Source organism: Melospiza melodia, chromosome 12, assembly GCF_035770615.1.
Source record: "Melospiza melodia melodia isolate bMelMel2 chromosome 12, bMelMel2.pri, whole genome shotgun sequence".
In the NCBI taxonomy this organism is placed as follows: domain Eukaryota; kingdom Metazoa; phylum Chordata; class Aves; order Passeriformes; family Passerellidae; genus Melospiza; species Melospiza melodia.
In genome coordinates this window covers 5167917-5193394 of record NC_086205.1, presented here as the reverse complement: position 1 = coordinate 5193394, position 25478 = coordinate 5167917, and the positions used below count along the sequence as shown (strand labels likewise).

Genomic DNA, 25478 nt, shown 5'->3' with positions numbered 1-25478 from the left:
GTGCTTCACGGGCAGAGCCTTGTGGATGCAGGCACATGAAAAGGAAAAATCTAAAGCACTGGGGGGAATTTTCCATGAGGTGGATATGGGTATCATGAGGTGGATATGTGCAGCTGCCTGGAAAAAGAAAGCATTTAAGCTGTTTCTTTTTTGTTTTCTCTCTTTGCTGTTCAGAGAACCTCTGTGTCATCTGAGCAGAGACACAGCAGGGAGCTGCTGCTTGCTTTGCCAAAGCAATGAGAAGGAATAGCCTTTGTTAAAGACACCACCCTCACAGGGATTATAAATACAAAGGAGATGAAATTATCCAGTTGAACCCAATCCACAGAAAACACTGCAGTGAGGAGCAGGAGGGAGGGGAGAGCCTGGCTGTGGGCGATGGGCCAGGCAGGGACATACGAATCACATTAAAAACCCCTAAAGGAGTACCAGGAAATGTGTTTTAGATAGGAGCACTTGCACTCCCACCCGCCTGTCCAGCCCTACAGCTTTTGCAGGAGAGACTCCAGTGGTGCCAAGGTGGCAGGATCAGAGCCCAGCACACCAGGGCACCCATCCTGCCAGGGGGACAGCCAGGGCACGGCAGGAGCAGGAGGCTGGGTACAGTGGCAGCAGGGCTCAGGACATCTGGTTTGCCCGTGGCTTTGGTGTCCAGGTCTCTCAGGGTCTTTCAGGTCACTGTGACCCCAAGATTGTTAAAAGTCTCTTTTCCCTGCCCGAGCACTTGGAGAAGGAGTCAGGGCTCTTCATTTCTTGGTCTCAAGGTTGTTTATTGTATCTTATCTATAAAAAATTTCCTCCTGCCCTGCCCAGGTCCATCCAGCAGGACAGTTCCAGGCACTCTGCCTGCTCCCAGGGCAGTGTTATGTCTTTATACTAAAAACTGCATCTACAATGTTTACAATTACTTTCCAATGCCTATCACCTGTGTTAGACAGTGAGCTGCTACTCTAAACCAATCTGTCAGTGCCACCATCACAGCAGAAGATGGAGGCCAAGAAGAAGAAGGAGAAAGGCTGAACACACCCAGATCCCTCCATCTTGCCTCCTGAACCCCCATACCAAAACCCCCAAAATCTACTTTTCCACCCCGTGATAACTTCACTATTATTCTATCTAAACTGCTGTGGCTTGCTGGTCTTCATCTAAGGTTGGTAATCTGCTCCACGGGTCATAATCAAACCCACAGGTGTTTTGGGCTCTGTGCCAGGGTCTCTGAGCCCCCTGGCAGGGTCCTGGCCATCCTGGACAGCCAGAGGGGTGTCCTGGGTTCCCACACAGGTCCCCCAGAACTGCCATGTGAGCATGGAAGCTGCCTCCAGCCCAGGGGAACAGCACAAAGGGTGCTGTGTGCCCAGAACCCATGTTCTGCCAGGTCCCTGGCATCCAGCCACGACTGAGCTCCTGCTCAGGGGCACTGGCACAAACCAGCACGAGTTTTGTGTGTGTGTTTGTACAGGATTTTCCAACATCAGGTCATATCTCTGCCCAGGCCAAGCTGCAAGCATGAAGCTCTCACCAGGCTGCTGACCATAGCCTGAGTGTGTCCTGTCAGTCCTCCAGAGCTCCTGCAGCTCCTCACATCTGCTGGGACAGGGTGTTGAGGCCCCCAGTCTGCTCCCAGCCCCCAGATCTGCTTGTCCAGCTCACTCCTGGCAGCCACAAGGCAAGGTGCTGCAGCCACAAGGCTGCTGGGTCAGCCAGCTGCCACCTGAGCTGCCAGACTGCCTTCCAAAGGTGCCTTCCAAAGGTGCTTTCCAAAGCCAGGATCACATAAAATGGGATGGCTGAGTGAATCACCATTGTTTTTCATGTGGAAGAGAGGCAAAGTCATTTGACTGCAGAAAAAGCCCCACAATTTACTGCTAAAACCAGTGACAGTGTGGCTTTGACTGCTCAAGTCAGGAGAACAAGTGCTCATAAAAATGAATAATTGAAGACACTTTATTAGTCCTACAGTAAACACAAACACCTCCTGGAAAGCACAAAGAAATGCCCTATCAAAAGTGCTACAGATGTGTCATTCTCTGTGACTTCCCAAAGACCACTTTGGGATGATTTATGCCCAAACTAAAAACACAGGGAAATAATTTTTTAATAGAGGTATAGTTTCTTTCTATAGAAACATGCATCACTGAGATTAAGCAATGATATTCCACTTTATAGACAACGCAATATTCCTAATGCCTTTAATTGATCACATCCTCATTTCTAAGTGAATAGATTTTGTAGATGAGAGAAACAAGCAAACTGTTATCCCTTAGCACCTCAGTGGTGTTTTCAAAGGTTATTGAATTTGAGCACAGACTCTCAGGAAGGCAGGCAGGGACTGATGTGAGACCACAGTGCCTCAGTCTCACTGGCAGCTGGATGAGAATCCAGGAGAGTCCAGCATTGGGAAAAGGGCCCCAGGCCCCACAGGCCAGTGCCAAAGCCACCCCGTGGCACATGGCACATGGCACATCCCTCATCTGCAAAAGGCAGGGGGTCAGCTAATGCAGATACAACCTGAGGAAATGGTTAAAATAATCATCTCAAAGAAAAGTGAGAGAGACAACAGGGTTGGCTCCTAAAGCCCAGCAGATCCACAGCTGGGGCTGGGGATCCATAACTGAGTGAATGGAAAATCCCTTGTGGCCAAAAACTCCTTGCACAATGCACAGCAAAGTGTGACAGGAAGGAGTGATGACCCCTGTGGGCTCCTGACTTCCACCCCTGTGCTGGGGTGACCACGGGCATGGAGGGCACAGGGCTGGCACCAGGCAGGGCCTCCAAACACTGCAGGTGAGGGCTGTGGTTTGTGGAGCCATGAGGAGCCCTGCCTGCTCCCTGGCTGAGCCCTGTGCCATGTCTGGGGGAAAGGAACAGAGAGAGGAAAGGAAAATCCCCTTGTGAGGAGTCCTGATCCCAGCTGGCTGCTGTGTGTAGGGCTGGGGACACCCTGACACCCCCGTACCAGGAGTTCCAGCACGCCAGGGCTCCTTGCTGCCTGCACTGGGACACCAGGCACATGGGGTTTTGGGGATCCACATGCTCCCTCTGCCATCAGACCCAGAGCAAATACACTCTTCTGGTTTGTGCAGTTCTCTGGACACCCCAAAAACACTGAGACAGCCCAGGCTGAGAGCAGCAGGTGTGGAGCCTGAAAGAAGAGACATGTTCAGTGATGGGAAGTGGAGACAAGGGGAGATGATGCAATTTCTGTCCCTCAGCAGCCAAACGTGAAGAAAAATAGGGGACTGGGAGCCCCTCTCTTTAAGAGCCCTCACCTCTTTAGAAAGGACAGAAGTGTGATGCAGGCTGGGAAGACCATGGAAATTGTGCTGGGATTGTCTCCACCAAAATGCACAAATGTTGCAAAGCTCCAGAAAACTCCAATTCTCCTCTTCCATTTTGTTTCCAGCTGGCTGGGGTCACGTCTCCCTCACCCCCTACTGCCCACCCACCTGCAGAGAAAAGGGTCTGGCTGTCCCCGAGGGTCCCGGGGCTGTCCCCGAGCCCGGGGGCTCCTTGGGGCATCCCCGCTCGGGCATCCCCGGCCGGGCGTGCGGGGACAGGGCAGGGAGCTCCATCTATTGTCCGAGCAGCGGAGGGGCTGCCTCGGATCGCTCCTCCGGGCGAAGGAAATGCGCTTCTCCTTGCCTCAGTGACTCAGAAACGCTCTCATAATGAACAATTCCTGGGCTCTGTAAGAATGCGGTGCCGCTGAGGCTGCGGGGGGAGCTGCTGGCCCTGCCTGCGCTGAGCTGCTCTCAGGTTGCTGTTGATATTTGCTGCCCCGAGATGTGCAGGATGTCTCTGCTTTGGCCCACACAACTGAAGAACGAGTCTGGACTCTTCACTTTTCGGTCTTGAGGTTGTTTATTAATTCTTATCTATAAAATTTTCTTTCTGCCCACCCGAGATCTGCTCAGCAGGGCAGCCACAGGCACTCTGTGTTGTCCTTTTATACTACAAACTACATATAACATATTTACACTTAATTCGCAATACTTATAACCTGTGTTAGACAGTGAGCTTCTACTCTAAACCAATCCCAAAGTGCCAACATCACTGCAGAAAATGGAGGAGGAGGAGAAGGAGAAGGAGAAGGAGGAGGAGGAGGAGGAGGAGGAGGAGGAGAAGGAGAAGGAGAAGGAGAAGGAGAAGGAGAAGGAGAAGGAGAAGGAGAAGGAGAAGGAGAAGGAGAAGGAGAAGGAGAAGGAGAAGAAGAAAGGCTGGACACGCCCAAGTTCCTCCATTTTGTCCCCATAGCCCCCATACCAAAAATCCTAAAATCTACATTTTCACCCTGCGATCATTTTGTTATTACACCATTCAAAGCTGTGTGACTTTCATGCCCTAATACAAAGCTGGCAACTTGCTCCAAGGTCATAATCAAATCCCCAGGTGTTCTGGACAGCATGCCAGGGTCTCCAAGCCCCCCAGCGGGGTCCTCAGCAACTCTGAACACCCAGAGGGATGCACTGAGTTCTGACAAGCTGCTCATTTGAACGGGCAAGTGGCAGCCTCATTAAGTCGCTCATTAACAGCTCAGCCAGGCTGAGGTGCGCTCTCAGGTGCCTGGTGGAAGATGCCATCCCTGCAGGGGTGAAAGCTGGGGGGGTTTGGAGGGGAGGCACTCACAGGGGTGACCCACACACAGAGGACTGAGCTCATTTGCTCCCTGCACAGCTCCTTCCAGCCCAGAGGGAGACCCGGACGAGCCCGGGCTGTGCTGGAAGTAATAAAGCACTGGAATGCTCTTCCCAGGGAGGTGGTAGAATCACCATCTCAGGATGTGTTTAACAAAAGCTGGACATGGCACTTGGTGCTCTAGTCTAGTTGAGGTGTTAGAGCATAGGTTGGACTGGATAATCTTAGAGGTCTCTTCCAACCTCATTATTCTGTGGTACTGGGATTCTGTGGTTCTGTGATTCTGTGGTTCTGTGATTCTGTGAAAGCAGCCAGTGCCTGGCCCAGTGGAGCAGAGGGGAGCTGGATGCCATCATGCAGAACCCCCTGGTTGCCCTGGCCAGCCCGGGGAGGCCAAAGCAGCACCCTGAGCTCAGAGAGCACAAAAGAGCCCTGGGAACAGCTGTGACTCAATAACAGGAGCTCTGGGCAGTATTTACAGGGCTCTGCTTCCTGGACAAAACGTCTCAATGTCCCTTTGGCATGAGAACTCTTGCTGTGCCAAGATCCCTCGCCTCGTTAGGAGGCAAGCAGGGCTCCCCTGAGGCTAGGGAAGTCTGTTTGCAATGGCCAAGAAGAGAAATGCACTGTTGCTCAAGCCTGGCAGGGAGCTGCTCTGTCCGAGCTGCCCATCAGAGGGAGGAAAAGAGCCCGTTTGTCTGTGTGAAATGAGCTGGGAAAGCAGGAGCCCCAGCACTGGGCAGGCTGGCCCCGAGCAAAGGCAGAGCGTGGCAGTGGGTGCCATGTCCTCAGCCAGGGCCAGGGCCCCCCAGCCCACCCAGTGTGGTGTGTGCCCTTGTCCCAAGAACCAAGGGCAGGCTCAGCATCCCTGGATGACACTACAGGAGAATCCAGCACTGGGAGAAGAGCCCCAGGCCCCACAGACCAGTGCCAAAGCCACCCCATGGCACATGGCACATCCCTCACCCGCAACAGGCAGGGAGTCAGCTAATGCCCAGCAGAGGTTGGGCTGGGGTTGGGGATCCATCCCTCAGTGAATGGAAAATCCCTTGTGGCCAAATAAAACTGTTCTGCTGGCCTTGCACAATGCACAGCAAAATGTGATGGGAAGAAGTCATGGCTCCTGTGGGCTCCTGACTTCCAGAGGCCTCCTGTCCCCCACCCCTCATCACTGCCATGGGCTCGGGTGAGCAGCCACCTTGGGCCTGTGTCACAGACATCTTGTGTGAAAAATCCTTTCCTTAGGATTTTCCTCCTGAGAAGCTGGGAGGCCTCAGGAGCAAAATGTAAACAATGGTTATCTGCTGCTGTGGAATGCAACAGGTGCATCTGGGATTGGTCTCATGTGGTTGTTTCTAATTAATGGCCAATCACAGTCATCTGACTCGGACTCTCTGTCCGAGATTGAAGTTTTGTTATCATTCATTCCTTTCTATTCTTAGCTAACCTTCTGATGAAACCTTTTCTTCTATTCTTTTAGCATAGTTTTAATGTAATATATATCATAAAATAATAAATCAAGCCTTCTGAAACGCAGAGTCAACATTCTCATCTCTTCCCTCATCCAAGAACCCCTGTGAACACCGTCACAGACCTGTGCCACCTCCTCACGCTCATGGAGAAAAACCCAGGGGGAGCATCAGGGCCATGAGTTTGTAATTAATGGGAATTACAAACAAACCCGTGAGGTGTGACAGGAAAGGCTGTGCCACACGGCATGGCCGTGGCCCTTCTGCCTCCCCGCTGGCACTGATGGGGAAGGGCTGAGCAGGCCCTGAGGGCGCACAGGAGCGGGCTGCCAGCCTCGGGCCGGGCACGGGGAGAGCTCCATTAACAATTAGCCGCTAGAGGGAAGTGCAAGGCTGTTCAGGGCCGGGGAAGTGCCTGGGACCGCGGGCAGTCGCGGTCTGGGGATGGCAGCTCCGGCCATTTCACTGCTTTCTGTGCGGAGCTGCCCCCTCAGCCCTCACTGCTGTCCTGCTCCGGTGCCCATGAGGCGGTAGCAGTGTGAAAAATGCGTATTTTATGATTGGCTTTTCGCAAATATTCAAATGAATATTATATGTGTTATGTTAGAAAGCTATGCTGTATTAATTTTCTTCAGTAGTGTGTTAAATATAGTTTAAGGGTATAACAAAATGTTAAAATAGAAACTATGCTATGTAGGATACTTTCTTTGAAGAAAGGACTCGCAGTGAGATAGCAGCCACAGGACACCTGAATCTTTCAGAGAAAGAGAATTTATTGCCCTCTTATGAGAAGAAATGAACTTCTTCCCACCTTGCGCTGCCCTGAAGACACTGTCAGGATTCAGAGGAAGAAGTTGACACTGACCAGAGAGAATACTATGTTTGAATGGAATTTTTGCATCATATATGAGGTTATGAGTATGCAGCAGGCTGTTGTTTTTAAGGGTTAATCCTCTGTTAATGTGGGTCCCCTCTCAGGCTTATGTTGCCCAGAAGAAGGTACCCGGACGTCCATAACTCTTTGTTTCTGTTGTCTCATATTGTCCTAATCCAAATTGTCCAAATTATTATTGCTCTAATTATATTACTATTTTTATAACCATTTTATTAGTATTAAACTTTAAAACTTTTAAAAACCAAGTGATTGGTGTTTTGCACAGCAGGAAGGGTTGGCCACAGCAGGGTCTGGCTGGCCACAGCAATGGGCCTGGTCCAGGCTGCTCGTGGTGCCCTGGGCTGGAGCCAGCATTGCCCCTGGCATGGAGATGTGCACCCTGGCACAGAGGCCATGGTCTCTCCAGACAGCACCAGAATAGCAGGAGCAGCCTGCCAGGCTGTCTGCCAGACAGCATCAACAGTTTGGGCCATTTTTAGCAAAGTGGGGAATGTGTTGTTTCTGGGACATGCGGTATCCAGGGCCAGAGGGAAGATGAGGGGATGACCTGGCACCCCTGGGGACAGTGAGTGGGAGCACAGGGCTCACACAGATCCCAGCGGAGGAGCCCAGCTCTGGACAGGAAGAGCAGCCTCAGGGAGGGACAGCCAGAGGGATGAGGGTTCCCATGGAACTGGGCTCCACCGTGGTGCTGGATTGATCCTGCTGGGACAGGACGGTGTGGGCAGCTGAGGGCTCCTGGCCCAGCCCCATGGCACAGACCCTGCCAACAGGGCCTGCACTGTCACCAGCCTCCCTCTGAGGCAGCTGTCCCAGCCTCCCTGAGACCAAGGCAGCTACAGGGGTCTGACAGAGCACAGCTGATAATGAGCCTCTGCTCTATTTTATTCCTGTTTATAGATGGCTAAATATAACCTTGTGGTTATATTTAATTCTTACTGAAAGCTGCGAGCCACAATCCATCAAGTCAGTTGTGGGTTTTTCATATTGGCTGGCTTGCATCAGGTCCAAGAGAGGAAACATCCAGGCATGTTGGGAAGGATGAAAGTTTGACAAGAAAGTCTCACAGATATGTATACTTGGCAGAAAGATTTTTAAATGTAGAGTGTGATGAAGGAATAGAGATGGAAGCAAGTTTTGATAGAGAAGAAAAGAATTGCTGAGCCAGTTTTCCTGGCTAACCAAGGAGGCAAAGGGTGTGTTAGTTAGAAGGGTTTTTATGACTTAGAGCCAAAGATAAACCCACCCAAAACAAGATGTTTTTACCAAGCAGAAAGATAGCACAGACAAACAAGTCACCAAATGTTGCAAGTAGAAAAAAGGTCTCAGAATTTTCCATTGCAAGAAAACTGAAGAACAACTTCTAACTTAAACTGTAATGTACTAACTTTTAGTGACTGGAGAACAGTAACATGAATATGGTAATTACAGTAGTTATGATAGGCTATAGATAACAGTTAAGGTATAGATTGGTTCTGCTGTATTAAGGTGCTCAGCAAAGAAAATTCTATAATGCATTGTAACCAAAACCAAAGGGTCTCCAGGGCTGCCTGCAGCTGGAGCTGACAGCTGTGGGCACAGCTCTGTCACCCACCACCTGGGCTGCTGTAACTCTTGGATACAATAAACTGCATTTTGTATGCAATGAACTGATTTTGGAAAGTTGCCTGGAGTCCCACATCCCTCATTTAGGCTCTTACACAGGCTCAGCACAAGGCCTGTAGCCAAGGTAGGTACTGGCAGTGGGTCCCACACAGGAGGGCTGGTGACCACAGAGCAAAGCAGAGAATGCATTGCAGGACTTGTGAGCAGCAGCTTCCTCTGTGCCAAAACACCCCCCAGTCCATCCAGAGTGCTGTCCCTGAGCACTGCAGCTGTGGGCACTGCCAGGACAGCCCACATTTGGTGCCAGGCTTTGCTTGTCCCCAGGCAGAGCCAAAGGCATTTGATTTGTTCTCCTATCACAAAGCCAGAAGCAGCTTTCTGCATTGTACAAGATCTCCCTCTGCAGCAGGAACAGGAGCCAGCACCAACCTGCAAACCAAGTGTGCAACACAACAAAACTGCAAGCAGGTGTGCCAGGGGTTGTATCAGCTCATTGTACCCCCAGAGATAAACTTCCACCTCTCTTCTGGGAGGCAGGGATAATGTTTGGGAAGGTATTTGATAAACCAATGAAAAATTTATCACTGTGGTACTTCCCTGACAACTGAATTGAAAGACCACGAGGTAATTGCAGCATTACCTGTAAAACACCTCAGGTCCAATCCTCAGCTCCTGGCAGCCTAACAAATATCCCAGTGATACATTTTGGGGTTCAAGCCAAAAGCTGACAGGAGAAGCGGCCTTGTCTTGCTTCCACCTGGGGCAGAGGCAGCTGAAAACCTCTCACTCCACAGCCAAAGCAGGTCCAATTTCAGTTCCAAGGTCCTGCTCCTCTATTCATTGCTCAGGAGACTTTGACAGAAACATTGGCATTGCGTGCACACAAATGCACATGGCCCTAGATAATCACATTCATAACAAAACACATCCAGCTAGACTACTGTGGTATTTTACTGGAGTTGCATGAGAGGTTGTTTTAAGTCTCAACATTGCATGCAATACCCATATTCCAACAAAAACTACAAATATTCTTCAAATGCTGGACTAAGAGCTTGACGAGAACAAGGCAGGCAGTTGTCCTGTGGCTCCTCCCTTCTGCACCTTCTCCTCAGGCTTTAACATTCACTCATGCTGACTTCCAGCTCTCCATATAAAAAGTTATTTATGTGCTCATTTATACATCTTTTTAGTCCCTCCCAATAGCCACGTCTTGAAAACAACTCAGCAATTCAGAATGCTGCCATGCCAGAACTGGCATTCACTCGGATGAGTTTCCCCTCTCACAATCACACCAGCTGTCCATGCCTACTTCCAACACCACACAATCTTTTCCTGGTATGATTTTGGGAACTCAGTTTTGCCAAGGTGCCACCTAGCTAACTTTGAACTGTCCCAGAGCAGCTCTGCTAGCTAAGGTTCCACCTCTGCTTTGGGAAGGAGAAAGATACAGGGAGAAAGAGATTTGGTTTTGATCTAAAGCCAAAAAGCTTGATAGGTGCAAAGCCATCCTAGGGCTGGAATGACTCCAGCCATTTACAATAGTGCTGGCACAAGCTTAGGTGCCTTAAAAAGGAACTTTCCCCCCGGGCTGCCCTCCCCCTGGGGCAGCTTTGCCCTTCTTTGGTGTGGCAGCAGCCTCCAGCCTCCAGGAATGGCTCTTGCAGCTTAAAAGGAGAAGCCCAAACTTATTCCACAATAATTCATTTCCTAGCACACTGAAAGCCCCACGTGTGTGCATTGCTGTGAGCTGGACACACTTTCTCCAGCAGCCACTAAAGCATTTCCCAATTTGCAGAGAGCAGCAGGCACAGCCCTGGCTGAGCAGGCTCTCCCACAGGCTCTCCAGCAAACCACTGCTCCTCCAGTTCCTGTCCAATTCCCAAAGCCATCTTTTCCCTGTAAGGCCATCTTCCCAAGCTATCCCAGTGGATTATATATCTGTTCCAAAACTTCAGTTATGTGCAGGAAAAATTAATGGGAAAACCCAAGTTTTAGGTCAGCATGCGCAATAGCAAAGGGAGCTGCAGTGTCTGAGCTGACAGCTCCCTGTGCCCTCAGTTTAGCAATGCAATAGCCTGACTTCACTCTCTAAACAGACTGCAGCAAGCCAACCAGGACTCAAAGCAGCTGGTAAGCATGATTTTTTTTTCCTCCCTCCTTACTAAGTTCAGGAGTTTCTCTTCTTTTGTGCTGAATTGGACAGACTTTTCTGTTTGCAAAAGGTTTTCTTTCTCAGAGTTATTCTCGTAATAGGCAAACAGTATTTTAAACCAAGAATAGCTGATCTCCATTAGATTCACACTCCCCTTTTTGGAAACACTATTTAGAGAACAGAACTCCTAAATCAAAAAGTAGTCAGGAAGAACAGTGAGAAACTGCATGGCTGTAACAGTAAATATTGCACTGGCACCTTTCGATTCACCTCTTTCCTCAAAGACTCCAGGGAAGATTGGGTTTGTCCAAATCTCCCTGAGTGGCACCAGTTCCTCACCAGAAACCTGCACCACCCACATTTAAGGTGTGAGCCCTCTGGAACATCAGCAAAAACTGCACTATGAGAATTACAAAAAGAAAAACTTTTGACATAAGCCAAAGCCCTGGTTAATACCCTTTGGTAAATACCCTTTCCCTCAAGGGAAATTCTCCAGTGGGGAAACAGATGGACTTTTAAGTCTGTTTTGTGCAGAAAGATGTGGGGACTTAGAGTATATAATTTTTGATATAGTGCAATCTGAAATTTAAATTCTGAATTATTATGTAGCCCTTAGGAATGGCATTGTTCTCACAGATGCTACAGTGGTTTCTGCTGATAAATGAATAAGCTTCATATAACAGATATGTGCCTTTGATACAGCAGCTGCCAAGGCAATCCCTGAAAGGCAACAGCAGCACAGAGCTCATCTATTTCTTGTTGATCTATTTCTTGTCCAAAAGGTACGACTGACATTCAAATATAGCAGATTATTTCATGTTAAACTGATGCTAAGCATCAGATAGAAAACCAAAAGAAAATGCGACAGACCAAGTAAAGAGATGTCACTTCTAAACCAGAGCTTAAGCTCAGATCTGGTAGACACAGCTTAAAACTTCCCCTTTGTCAGACACACTTATGCCAGAGAAATGCTTGGCTTCTCAAGCACAGAAATGCTTGGCTTCTCAAGCACAGAAATCACCTGGGCTCGAGTTAAACTGTGGGGATAGAAGATGTTCTTTCCTTGCAATCACAGCCTTTTCTCCTGAGCAAGGAGAGCACTGAGTGTGTTTTGTGTGCTCTGATGCTGGGGAGGGCATGGCTCTGAGCAGGCTGGCCAGGCAGCCCCCAGAAAAGCTTCTGCAGCCCTGCTTTGGCTCCTCACACCTGCACTGCTGGTGGCCTTACAGGAGGGGTTATTTTGCACCAGGAGAAGACCTGGATGTGGGGCACACCACTAAAATTGAGTTCTAGGCAGGGCACCAGAAAGCAGAACTAACCTCAACAGAATCACCAAAACACAGCTCAAGAAACACGATTTTGAGCCACATTTCTATGGGTCACCACCATGCTTTAACACAGTTAGGTGTCCCCAGACAGCCTGTGCTGGGTTTGGAGGGGTAGTGCATGAGCTGGAGGGGACCCAGGCAGGGGGGACAAGGGTCCCACTGGGGCATGGCAGGGTGTGGTCACTGTGCACACCTTTCTTAGCAAACCAAGCCACTTTCAGGATTTACAGACATCACTTTCACTGCTCCATGCTGGTCCCTGGACAATCACTACATCCCTTGCTGCAAGGGGATGTTTCTCTTCCCAAGTGCAGGGCCACAGGAGCACTGCCTAATACTCAGGCTGTGCCCACTGGACCTCACAGCACCCTCAGCCCCAAAACTGCCCCCAAGGCAGGGCACTGCCATCTCAGAGTGCTGGGTGGCTGCTGGAGCCTGGCTGGCTGGGCACAGATTTGGGAGTTTCCTGATTTTAGGTGTTAGGCACTGCCCACCAAAGCTATCAAAGAGAGCTTTTAATTTTATTTTTTCAAAACCCTTCAATACCCTCAATATAAATACTTTTTTTTTGCAAGAATAACTGAAATAATGGCAACCTGTTTGTTACTGTTGTGGTTTAACCCCAGCTTGCAACTGAGCCCCACAGAGCCACTCACTCACCCCTGCTACAGCAGAATGGGAGAGAGAGAGAATTGCACTGATAAAAGTGAGAACACTCATGGGGAGAGATGAGAACAAATTGAAATAAAATAGTCACAATAACAATAAGAAATTGTAATGGAAAGGAGAATAACAAAGAGAGAAAGACAAGTGATGCAAATGACACAGATGCTCAGCACCAACTCACTGATAACTGGCCAGCCCCCGAGGAGCAGCCTGGGGCCAGCCTTACCCCTGGTTTGGATCTGAGCATCATGCCATGGTTTGGAATATCCCTCAGGTCAGCTGGGCTCAGTTGTCCTGGCTGTGTCCCCTCCCAACTCCTGGTGCACCCCAGGCTCCTCACTGGTGGCATGAGGAGCAGAAAAAGCCTTGATGCTATGCAAGCACTGCTCAGCAACAACAACCACCCCTGTGGCATCAGCTCTGTGTTCAGCACAAATCCAAAACACAACACATGGACAAAGAAAATTAACTCTGCCCCAGATAAAACCAGCACATTTCTCCAGCCTCCTTTGAAGCAATTATGCCAGAGCTAATAAGACATTATTTAAAATACGACATTTGAATAGCTTGCCTAGGAAAAGCAACCCTGCAAAGAAATTGCTCCAAAATACTATTTTTCTTGAAAATTACAGAGCTAAGGGACTCTAATTGCCATGCTGTTGCTTACTTTTTATTGCCTATTATGCCACTTACAATGCTCCTAACAGGATACCTTTACTGTTCCAGAGTATAAACCCTGCCCGGGGAGCAGTATCACACAACAATGGTCATTTAAAAATTATTTTGTGTTCTAAAAGCGTGACTCAAAGCCCACCAGGGTCTGGGACCATAGGACAAAGCCAGGCTGGCTGCAGGGTGTCACCACCAACCTGGTTTTGGGCAGCTGCATTAATTGCTCTGACCAGCAAAGCAGCCAGATTAAAGAGAAATGCAATCCTACAGTGCCTAAACACTGCACAATTTGTCTTCCCATAATCAAAAAACAATTCAGATGGAAAAAAACCTCCAGTATCATAATTTCAAATTGTGGCTCAGGGAAGCTGGGAAGCCTGGCTGTGGTTTCTGTTCGTGTTAGATAGATCCAGGTGAGCAGGGTGTACGTGCAGTGAGAACCCACCCCTGCCTGGGAGGCTGTGGATGGTTTGAGACAACTCTGCCAGCCCCGTGCCTCCCATCAGCTGCTCACTCACCCAGGCACGAGGCAGGGCTTTTTGTGGCTAATTGAGCAGAGCTTTGCAAGGAGATCTGCCACAGATAGCCTGGCATCTGCTGTGCTGGGTGCTGAAACATCTGTGCCTTGCACAGAACCCAGGAGGGCTGGGGGGGGAGCTGGTCGTGTCTCCTCTCTGCTCTGGGTGTGCCCCAGGGGCCCAGCTTAGCTCATGGAGCTCACACCAGCAGCACAAACTGCTTTCCTTCAGATGGACTGACTGAAATTTAGTCTTCTGTGCCTCTCTGTTATTTGGGGGAGGGTGGGAAGAGTGTTCACTTTTTTTTCTCTATTAACCTTTAAAGTTAACAAAGCAATTGTCCACATCAGGAACCAGCAATGAGGGGCCTGGCAGGGTTCCTGCTGTGCTCGTGGCTGCTGCTGGCCCCCAACTCCATAGGGGTGGCTGCCCAGGAGACCCCCCAGCCTGACCCCAAAATGCCATGTGCCAACTGGATGGGAGGAGCACCCGGCTACCCTGGCCACAACGGTGCCCCCGGCCGGGATGGGAAGGATGGAAGAGATGGACTCAAGGGAGATAAAGGAGATGAAGGTTGGTGAGGAGCAGGTCATTGCTCCAGTCCCAGTCCCTGTCCCAACAGGTTCCATGTCTGGTGGGTCCATGCCTGATCTTTATCCAGATGGGTTTTCATTAGTGCCTGGGGTGGAGATTCCATAACCCAAGTCAAAGAGTTTGGTGTGGGTTTTTCTCCAGTTAATGATGTTTTTTTCTGATGTGCTGCTCTCAGCAGCTCAGCACACAGCCAGGGTGGTGGGTGAGCAGGGTTTCCACTCGCTGCCTCAGCCCCTGGGGGCTCTTGGGAGCGCTGAGCCCTTCCTCAGCTCTGTGCTGAGCAGGGCTCACACCACAGCCCCCTCTGCACTTCAGCAGCAGCTTCCAACACAGTGCAAGCACAGCTCCCAATTTCCACTCTGTCCCGCAGGTCCTGCAGGTCCCAAAGGTGAACCAGGCCCAGTAGGGAGCCGAGGCTTTCCCGGACCCCCTGGATCTCCTGGAATTCCTGGAATCCCAGGGCAGAAGGGCAAAGATGCTTTTGTGCAGCGCTCTGCCTTCAGCGTGGGGCTGACGGAGCACAGCCCGGCCCCCAACGTCCCCATCCGCTTCAGCAAGATCTTCTACAACGAGCAGGGCCACTATGACCCCAGCACGGGCAAGTTCCTCTGCAACGTGCCTGGCACCTACTTCTTCTCCTACCACCTCACTGTGTACCTGTCAGACGTCAAGGTCAGCCTCTACAGGAAGGACAAGGCCGTCATCTTCACCTACGACCAGTTCCAGAACAACAACGTGGACCAAGCCAGCGGCTCCGTCCTGCTGCACCTCAGCTCTGGGGACGAGGTCTGGCTCCAGGTGTATGGGAACGGGGACAAGAATGGGGTCTATGCTGACAACCTCAATGATTCCACCTTCATGGGCTTCCTCCTGTACCCTGACCCAGATACCTACTAAAGTAGGGGGTGCTGTGTGGAAAAGGAGGAGGTGGCTTAACCCTGGGTGCGTCCTGGGGCACTGGCGCTATAGCTGTAATGTATTTACCAAAAAATTGCCTTTTGCCAAGAGGGGACCCTATCTCCTGTGAAATCACTGAGGTCATACCAGTACTTGCATGGAAGCAAGAGTTCACTCCTACCTCTGCTCTTGCTTTCCTGCGGAAACATCAGCCCAAAGTCAGACACCACTCCTGTCATGTCATGAAAAGCTCTCAACATGGCTTAACCTTCCTTTAAATTTAGAAGTGAGAAGAGAAAAATTGGTTGCATTTAAATGTGACATTCTAAATTTCCCTTTTTTAGCCACCTAAATCCATTTAAACCAATTGTAGGAATTTTACTCAGCATTTTAAAGTTTGAGTAGAAGAAGAGTGCTCTTGTATTCAGCTGAAACAGATGGCTCAGTTTTTTGTAACTCCCACTTATTAGGGCCTTTGACTTCCACTCCTGGTTTGTTGTCTCCCTTTATTCTGCCCAGATCTTTGAAAATATTCAGGTTATTAACATCCACTGATTTTAATCCTTTGATTTTCTTTTTATGTTTATCCCCTGTTGTTATCTCTAATGCAGACAGCAGGCTGGTTTAGGGCAGGGATCTTCTCTTGGGGTTTATCTGAGAAGCCTTGTGAGCACCGGTGAGGCCACACAATGAAAGCAGCCCATTGACTGTGTGGTTTTGGGGGTTCTGAGCTGACCACAAAGATCCTGTCCCATTTCCCCTCTACACAGCTCCCAGGAGCAGGCAGAAGTTGAGATCTATCAGCTGTGTTTGTCCTTTTCCAGGCTCTAAGTGTGCCACAAGCCATGGTTTGCCCACCAGCTGGGCACAGCTTTGGGTGGTGTTGAAGCCTCCCATGTGGAATGGGCTCCCAGGATGAGCACCCCCATCCCTGCCCCAGCTTTGGGCAAAGTTACCTGCATGCAGAAGAGTGTTAAGGCTGGAATTAGTGTCAATCCCATCAAACTGCTCCCCAAGGAGCTTGCTTGACTTTTAGCTAAAAGAGGATTTGATGGTTTCTCAGATACATTCTAAGAAGACTCCTGGTACTGAGCTTCAGAGCCAGCTAACACAGAGCAGAGCTAATGCAGTATCACAAGCACAAAACAGCTTCAAGAGCTTCAGCTGAAATTACTTGCAACATCATTTTCCACACTCCAGTGAATTACCACACTGCAAATAAAAAACAATAAAAAGCTCTCTCAATGAGAATGTCTCCACTTTTTTGTGTGTGTCTGTTGTTGGGAAGGACTTGAAGAAAGGGATATACTCCTAGCCTCACCAGACAGCCCAGGAAATCCTTTTTAATTTTTTTTTTCCAGCAAGGTGAGGGCAACATAGGCTGGCAAACACAGGGTTATCCCCCTTTTGCTTTCTCAAGAAACTCCACACTCTGAATTTCATCAAGGCTTCAGCATCTCACCACCTTACACTGTATTGCATTATTCTGGGGTAAGATGAGTCTGGTTTTCACCCTTTTTCCCAACCAAATTCCCTGAATCCAGCCTAAATGGCCATCCAGAGCCAGGGCCTCTGCTGGCCCTGAAGGCTCCAAGCACTCGATTTAGCAAGGGTGAAACTGGTGCTCAATCTGGTCATGCTAAATTCAGTGAGCTGGGAAAAACCCTGCTCTTAGTGTGGGAATTTACTGGGAGGGAACAGGGCAAAGGTTTAAAAACCCAGAAATCCATTAAAAAAGAGATTAAAAAATGCAGCATTTGCTGGATCAAATGGTGTAAGAGGCTTAAATTGAAAAGAGCAAGTCAGAGCTCTTGCACTGTTTTTTCTCAAATGTTTTCAGATGGATCTTCAGAAGGCAGGGAAAATTGAATCAGCCAGAGTACTAAGAGGCATTTGGGATAAACATTAGGAGGCTATACAAGTTTAAAGACCAGTTCCCAAGAGGGAGCCAAAACAAATTATTGCTTTCTTTGCTGCCATGCAGCAGGAGCAAACATGCTTACAGCTTTATCCAGAGCACCAGCACTCAGGCTCAGACCTTGGGAAAAATGTTAAAGAAAGTCATTAGGGCACTGCAGTTCCATGTAGTGACTCTTCTCACAGACACAAACACTGAACTGCAGCTTCACCAATGCCAGGAGAGTGCCTGTACTGCCCCTGTATGTCCCAGCCTGGCACCTCAAAGCCCAGCAAACAGCAGCCCAAGGCAAACACCCACCATGGAAACAGGGCTCAAAGCCCTCCCTTCAGGGATTGGGACTCTTTTAAGAAGCCTTTCACCTCCAATCTCTGTAAGATTCTTGCTCAGCTCAGACCAGCACTTTCCCAGCAGGCACCAGATTCCAGTTTAAGCCACCTCCCATCTCTCCTAGAAGGCAACTGCTCCCAATGGAGTCTCAGTCCACCAAGGAAGCAAGGACAGGCACAGGGCAGGCAGAGAAGCACCCCTGCCCCCCTGCAGCCCCACAGCTCCATTTGCCCTCTGTCCCTGCCTCCTGAGGGGTCTGCATGGGGGTCTCAGCCAGCCCAAACATGCTGAGAAGCTGTGGGAGCAGCAGCTGAGCATGGTCACCCATCACCCTGGGGATCCTGATGGACCAGCAGCTCCAAGTTCCTGCATGTGGGGTGGAGATCAGACCTGTCCCTCGCCAGCTCTGCCACCTCAGGGGCACGTGGCCAGGCTGAGCATGGGCAGGGAGCTGCAGGGCACCGTGCTGGCCTTGGGCTGCCTTCAAGGAAGAGCTGCAGATGGGGTTTGGGGGATAATGAGGTGTTGGAACTCAGCACATCCCTCTGGGTGTCCAGAGTTGCCAGGACCCTGCCAGAGGGCTCAGAGACCCTGGCACACAGCCCAGAACACCTGTGGGTTTGATTGTGACCCATGGAGCAAATTACCAGCTTTGTATGAGGACATGAAAGCCACAGAAGTTTAAGCAGTGTAATAATAAAATTATCACTGGGTGAAGAGGTAGATTTTGGGGTTTTTAGAATAGGGGTTCTGGGAACAAGATGGAGGGACTTGTCCAGACTTTCTTCTTCTCTACCTCCATCTTCTGCAGTCATGTTGGCACTTTTGGATTGGTTTAGAGTAGAAGTGCACTGTCTAACACAGGTGATAGGTATTGGAAAGTAATTGCAAACATGTTATCTGTAGTTTGTAGTATAAAGAGATAACACCACCCCAGGGGCAGGCAGAGTGCCTCTGTCTGTCCTGCTGAGCGAACCTCGGCTGGACAGGAGAAAAATTTCTCTAGATAAGATACAATAAACAACTCTGAGAGCGAGAACTGAAGAGCTGTGAGTCATTCTCCGAACGTGCGGGCTGGAGCAGAGACTGTTCACGTGTCTCGGGGCTGCAATAAACTGCAACCTCCTGAGAATGAGGTCCTGGGGGATGAGCTCAGGGGAGTTCCTAAGGAATCCAGCCTTTTTCCATTATGGAGTTGTGGTTTTACTATCCCTCTATGCTTCATAAACCCATGGGAGGGGAAAACCTGGCCAACACAGGCACACCTCCAAGGCCTGGGCTGGCTCCTGAGGATCACCCTGCATTGAACACACAATTATCTTGTAACAAAAGAGCAAACACGACACTGGCATGCTGAGAGGGCACTGAATCACCTGCTCTCCAACAAATTTAAATGGTTTAGTTTGTGGTTTTTAATCAATCCTGACAGCAGATGCCTTGTACAAAGTTATGTCTTACTATTTACTGCCTCTCTGGCAGGTTTAAAAGGATGCTTTTCCCTTTAGAAGCTTATGTACTCTAAGAGGCAGAAAGCAAGAACATTCCCCAATGAAAAATTGAAGTCACTGCACTAACAATTAGGGAGAAATAACACGAAAAGCTGAAGACAGCTGGAGACAGCTGGAGAGACTGACCAGTCTCATGCAGCAGGGAAACCATCTGTGAAACCATCCACAGCCCTTTCAAACACAATTATAGGCTGGTCCTAATTGTACTTCAAGCCCATGTAATCACTTGTGCCAGTAATTAATTGGAATACAAATAGCAGATGCACTAAACCATGAAGAGCTACAAGAAAAAGATAAATTGCTTGCAAGACTTGCATTGCTGAAGTATAAACTCACTAGAGGGTTTTTATCATGGAAGCAGGCAGAGGGATTAGGATCAAGTCTGACATTTGGCTAATCAGCCACTGCCATCAGATTTAGAGTCTCTGAAATACTGTGCAGGAAACCAGAGTGTGCCCAGGCTGCCACATGTTTCTCTGACTGTGTTTGTGCTGGGTGTAGGTACCTGATGGAAAGACTCAGTCTCCATGGCACTGCAAATCAGCAAACCCACCCTTAGGTCATCCTGGGATGATCAGCCCAGCTCTTTGAGAACACTGGGAAACTTCCTTCCATGGAGGTGCACTTCATTACCCTCCAGACAATCCAGGGGAAAGGAAAGGTTTATTCCCAATGAAATGGAGGCATTCTATGTCAGTATCTATAGTAGGAGTCCTAGTAAAATATCTGTATTTTATTTGAATATCTGTATACAGGCCTTGCCCTGATAAGCCCTGGTTGTTTTTGATGGGCTGCAGCTGTAGCTAATGAAGATAACTGTGATAAAAGGGGGTGGGCTTGGCCAGTCAGGGAGAGCCTGGAAGGAGCCCTGATTAAGCAGCAGCAGCAGCAGCAGCAGCAGCAGCAGCAGCAGCAGCAGCAGCAGCAGCAGCAGCAGCAGCAGCAGCAGCAGCAGCAGCAGCAGCAGCAGCAGCAGCAGCAAGCAGCAAGCAGAAGGCTGTGCTGTGAAGTACTGCCTCCAAGAAGTATCACTGAGAAGGTATGGGATGCTAGAAATATAATAACAACAATATGATGACAACAAGTATCTATTTCTTCCTGCAGATATTCCCACCCTCGAGGCAATCTGTGGAATCCCTCCCATAAAAGCAGGACAGATTTATGGAGAGACATCAGGGAGGGTGGCAGAGAGATGACACTTGAAGACAATTTCTAATTCCCTTCTGGAGTCAGGCAGGGAAGGACAGGGGGTATGAACCAACCCACCCAGCTCCCTCTGAAAGCCTGGGCATCTGTGAAAGTGGAGCTCTGCCTGTAGAGTCAGGGCAGCACAGCCTCTCTGCTCCTTGACAGGGATTTCCAGAGAAGCCATTCTAGTTCTGCACTGTGTTTTGGCAAGTGTTGAAGGCCAAGGTGGATCTGCCATCCTGGATGAGGCACAGCACAGGGAAGGTGATTCCCACAGCACAGCACCTGCACCCCAGCCATGCAGAGGCAGCTCCAGAGCAGCAGGAGACCAGGAGGGCACAGCTCAGGGAGCTGAGAATGCCCTGCATAGGAAGCTCTGCTCTGTGACAGAACAGAGCCACTTGTGACAGTGCTCACAGGGTTTTTCAGGATGAGGGAAGAGACGAGGATCTGACTCCATATTTCAGAAGGCTTGATTTATCATTTTATGATATATATATTACATTATAACTATAGTAAAAAGAATAGAAGGAAAAGTTTCATCTCAGAAGGCTAGCTAGGCTAAGAATAGAAAGGAATGAATGATAACAAAAGCAGCTGGCTTGCACAGAGAGAGTGAGCCAGATCTGCTGTGACTGGTCACTAAATCCAAACATCCACATGAGACCAATCCCAGATGCACCTGTTGCATTCCACAGCAGCAGATAACCATTGTTTACATTTTGTTCCTGAGGCCTCTCAGCTTCTCAGGAGGAAAAATCCTAAGAAAGGATTTTTCATAAAAAGATGTCTGTGACAGCCACTGTCCTGTGGCAGGAGTCCCCTCTGAAGTGTCCTCACCAAAGCATCCCCAACTGGGACTCCCTTGGTGGGGCAGCTCCTGTCAGCACCAGGGATGCTTTGGGTCCCTTGCCCTGTCACCCACCTCATACACAGCATTCTCAGCTGTGCATCTGTTTATTCACAATATTCCAGAGTCCTTTCTTCCAGGAGACTATAGGTTTAAATGAGTTCATACAAGGATTACCTAAACCTTTTTTCATAAAAATAGTCATATTTGTGAATTTTAAAATGTTTAAAAGACACTGTTCCTGTCTCCCTCTGCTCTGAACTCCTTATAGAAGCTTGAATAAAAGGTTTGTAACATGAGTCAGGATTCTTACCCTGCTGCTTGGCAAAGGCCAACTGAAACAAATATAAAAGGCAAACTCAAAAAATAAATAAACTTGAAAGCAAAACCATAGAAGCAAATATTTGTGCTCAAAGCCATCGCTGCTGCCAAGGACTGACTTGCATTGTGTTTTTCCAAAATATCCCTGATGTGACACTGGCATTCCAGTCCCTCACCAACAGAGACTTCAGGGAACAGGGCTGCATTGTCTGTCATCTGCCCAGCACGTTCTCATGTGCTCAACAACTGCACATTGAGACCAGGAAGGTGCCTGCCAGCTTCTCAACACCCCAGGGAAGCAGGAAGAACTCCACTTATTCATCTAAATGAATTCCTTCTTTATCAAGAAAAATACCTTCCACTTCAATTACTGAAATAAAATATTAAAAGGAAAACTTTTTATTCCCTGGAAGTTAACTCAGCAAAAAGCCACCAAGGAAATCCACTATTGCCACACTAGGTCTGAGCTTGCCTGTTCCTGCTCATGTGAAGGGCAGTGGAACCCTGGATACTGAACTGGAAACCAGCTCAGAAGCAGCACTGCAGCAGAAATATTATGCACAGATGACAGCCAGCTTCCTTTAGCATGGCAACTTTCCCTCACAATGAGTGGATTCTTTTCAGCTCAAAATAGATTGTACATTTTATTTCCAAAGAATGTACTGGGACAGTTTGCAGCTCCCTGAAGACAGAGCTGGGGTCTGTTGAGGGTAGGGAAGGGAACAGGCTGACATTTAAGTGTTTTGAAGGGATTGCTTTTCATGTGGCTACACCCTTGTAAGGCATTTCAGCACTTAGGGCCTCATCTTGCCAAGCCTCAGCTTTATGGATTTATGGATTGCCAGCTGTCCCACTGCAATCACTGGGACAATTCACAAAACTGTCCAGACTAGAGCCTTTAATTGGACATTGAAACACTCAGCAGTACCCAGCAGCTTGTAAATGAATACACACCAGCCTGAATGTGTGCATATTGCTGTTCAAATAGCCTTTTCCCCAAGAAACACTTCCTATGAGAGGTGTCAATCTCCACAACAGGGACAGGAATCAAAGCTCAAGAAATGAATTGGCCAAGGCAGTCAAATGCTGTTTACATCAATTTTTATTATAGATTATTAGAAATAAACACAAGATTTTGACATCTTATGATTATTTCCCGACAAAAGGCTGATTGCCCCAGACTAATTGGACCAAAATCCTTGACAAATGTGAACACAGCAGCAATGTGAAGCTGAAGGGCAATTTGTTCTTCATCTCCCACTGTTCCAGCAGGGACCCAAACAAACCACAGCTCCTGCTGGAAGTTTAACACACTGACAGCCCTCTTTGGAGAGATGATGTGATGCACACCCTCAGTCTCGCTGTGCAGGAGGGATCTGCACCCTGCAGACAGCTCCAGGATGCATTTTTGGTAATATCCCAGGTCTGTTCCTTTCATTTCATCCCAGCCCAGGAGACCCACACAGGTACCAGACTGAAGGACTGGGAATGCCCAGAACCCCCAGGAGCTACAGCCAGAGCAGCACCACCTGCACACCCAGGCAGTTCATGGCATTCCACAGTTTTCCACAGCTTGAGGACTTTGATGAACTCAAACACTTTTAAACACTGCACAGATGAAGTTCCCTCCCCACAGACACACACACACCACAACTCCCAGCTGCCAGCAGTACTGTTAATGCTGCTTTTCTGTGTGAAGCCCTGAGTTTCTGGAAATCTTCACAGAAAGGGGTGTTAGCTCAACCTACCTTGAGTAGATAGTTACATCCTAGCAGGATGAAAACTGCTGGATCCAGTTCCACAGAAAGAATTCCTTGTTTTGATCAGGTGAGATGTTACAAAACCAGAATCACTCACCATTGGCACCTTCAAACCAATGTTCACTGAGGTTTCAGACATCTTTCAAGGAGAGAACACCATCTCTACTGAAGAGCAGCTGTTCAAGGTGGGTTTCTATCACAGAATATACTCCTGCTGCTGTGATCAAATTAAAGCTCAAGTTTCTTACAACTTAAGGAAGCAAATGAAAAACAAAGAAGTATCTACAAAATATTGACAAGGATGTATTCCAAAACCAACCACACTGAGGAATCAGCAAAAGTAGATAAAAGAGCAGAGGAGGAGAGATGCTTCTTGAGTTTTATTTCATCTTTTGCACCTGCCCAAAATGCTCCATTTCCTGGTAGCAACTCATTTCTCAAAACATAGTTTGGAGAAAGCACAGCACTGTCATCACATTTCTCTTCACACAGAAAAGCAAGCACAATTCTTCCAAATAATATTTCTGGGTTTCACATTCTCTGAACCTCAGAGAAAGGAAAAACAATTCTTGTCATTTGCTGTGCCTGTGTTTGTGCCAAAGCAGAATGCAATGTGGAGATTGTTTACCCACAATGGGGTGATGGGGTTTTGTTCCCTTGGCCTGTCAGGGCCAGGTGTGTGTGTGTGGACTGTCAGCTCATGGTCACGAGATTCTGTGTGTCCAGGGTTGAGTGCTTGGCAGGCTCAGTTTTAGTTGTATAGAATGATATAGTATAATAAACTAATTAATTAGCCTTCTGATATCAATGGAGTCAGATGCATCATTCCTCCTCCGTCAGGGCCCTCAGAGCATTGCTGTACTCCTGCAGGCACAGTGCCTCAGACAAAGCAGAATTTCCCAAGATCCATCAAGGTGTTTAAAAAAGAAGAAAAAAAAACCCAGTAAAAAATCCCATGTCTGCTTCCCTGTCTACCTATGATGAACAATGTGGAGATCGTTTACCCACAGTGATGGGGTTTTGTTTCCTTGGCCTGTCAGGGCCAGGTGTGTGGGTGTGTCAGGACTGTTGGTGACAGTCACAGATTCTGGGCAGTTCTGTGCAGGGTTGAGTGCTTGGCAGATTCAGTTTAGATGTAATGTAATATAATGTAATAAAGTCTAGAATAATATAGCATAATAAAGTAATTAATTAGCCCTCTGCTATCAGTGGAGTCAGATGCATCATTCTCTCCCCTTGTGGGGGCTGCCTGCAAATGCCATACAGCAGAGAGCCCCAGACAGCCCAAGCCCATTTGCCACCACTGAAATTGTTTTACCCCAGTCTCAATGAGCAAAACTGGAAAGCCCAGGCTGTCAGCAAGCACTGAAAGGGAAAGGCCAGTGCCTGAGCAAGGCTGCTCCTCCAGGGACACAGCACAAGTCAGGCACCAAGCAGAGAGGATGTCAGAGTGCTGATTTACAGCACACTGCATGATGAAACACAGGCTCTGCAGAAATCCACGGCAGCACAACCAAAAGACACCTAAATCCCACTGGGTTTATTGTGCTTCCTTTTTTAAACTCACTGGCTGCAAGAGTTACTGCTGGATTTAAGATTTCCTTTTTGAAGGCAAACTAAAGAAATAAAAATGTGACAGAGGGATGAAAGGGTTTCACTGCAGGCAACATTTAAGTAGTGTGAAGTGTTTAAAGAAAGATCAGTCACAGTATTTAGTCTGTGATCAATTTATAGAATACAGATTGCATTCGAGATTGGACAGGATTACACTTTTGACTCTGAAAAAAACACTAAAAACTCACCTGTTCCTTTCATTCTGGGATTCAGTTTGGTCACTGAAGGGTAAGAATGAAACATTTTTATGTTCTGAAAAGCTTGTGTCAAAATCTGAACAGTATTTCAACAGCCTGGTTCATACACAGTGTACCTCTAAGCACAAATAAGTGCATTAGCTTCTGCAGGAAAAGAAAATTTTACTGTTTCTTTTTCCATCAAGTACAATTTCAAGAATGAAATTATATTTTTAAATCCAAGCATTCTCCTAATCTGGGGTCAGAACATTACTTTGCTTAACATGTCAAGATGAAGTTACTTTTTCTTTTTTTCTGTGTTCCTTAAATTTAAAGTGAAGTACTGATGGCAGCTCTCTGATTGAAACAAAAGACAACCCAT

At 48.3% G+C, this 25478-nt stretch overlaps 1 protein-coding gene across 1 annotated transcript; it reads left to right on the top strand.

The window, feature by feature from the left end:
- The first annotated feature begins 10346 nt into the window (after positions 1–10346).
- Positions 10347–16682, top strand: LOC134423510 (adiponectin-like). Its single transcript, XM_063166495.1, has 3 exons — positions 10347–10734; positions 14291–14513; positions 14905–16682. The coding sequence occupies exons 2-3, from the start codon at positions 14300–14302 to the stop codon at positions 15429–15431; spliced, it is 741 nt and encodes a 246-aa protein (XP_063022565.1). The 5' UTR covers positions 10347–10734; positions 14291–14299; the 3' UTR covers positions 15432–16682.
- The last annotated feature ends 8796 nt before the right edge of the window (positions 16683–25478 follow it).

Excerpts from the sequence above, each read along its gene's own strand:
- LOC134423510 (XM_063166495.1), top strand. The coding sequence starts at position 14,300 with ATGAGGGGCCTGGCAGGGTTCCTGCTGTGCTCGTGGCTGCTGCTGGCC. Across the intron at positions 14,514-14,904 it reads GGGAGATAAAGGAGATGAAG|GTCCTGCAGGTCCCAAAGGT; the intron begins GTTGGTGAGGAG and ends TCTGTCCCGCAG.